The 228-nt window shown below is 71.1% G+C and overlaps 1 protein-coding gene across 1 annotated transcript in view; it reads left to right on the forward strand.

The window, feature by feature from the left end:
- Positions 1–228, forward strand: part of CCDC84 (coiled-coil domain containing 84) — an 8132-nt gene that overhangs the window by 227 nt on the left and 7677 nt on the right. The window contains exon 2 of the mRNA XM_010830446.1: positions 92–228. This exon is cut by the window's right edge and continues 7 nt beyond it. Coding sequence (XP_010828748.1) covers positions 92–228 — 137 coding nt within the window. The remainder of the gene's footprint in view (positions 1–91) is intronic.

A 228-nucleotide genomic window follows, 5' to 3' on the forward strand; every position in this document is an offset into this window, starting at 1 on the left:
CCATGGAAGGCCTGGGGCGGGGCTGCGGGCGCGGCTGTGAAGGCCCGAGGGGTGGGATCTGCGGATCCTGCCGGCGTCCTACTTAGCCTGTGCGCCTTGGCATCCTCTCCGCCGCAGGTGGAGGCCGCCCGCAAGGCCGTCCGCGCCGCTCAGGTGGAGCGTTACGTGCCCGAGCACGAGCGATGGTGCTGGTGCCTGTGCTGCGGCTGTGAGGTGCGGAAACACCTG

This window comes from Bison bison, unplaced genomic scaffold (assembly GCF_000754665.1).
Source record: "Bison bison bison isolate TAMUID 2011002044 unplaced genomic scaffold, Bison_UMD1.0 scf7180017864518, whole genome shotgun sequence".
Classification (NCBI taxonomy): Eukaryota; Metazoa; Chordata; class Mammalia; order Artiodactyla; family Bovidae; genus Bison; species Bison bison.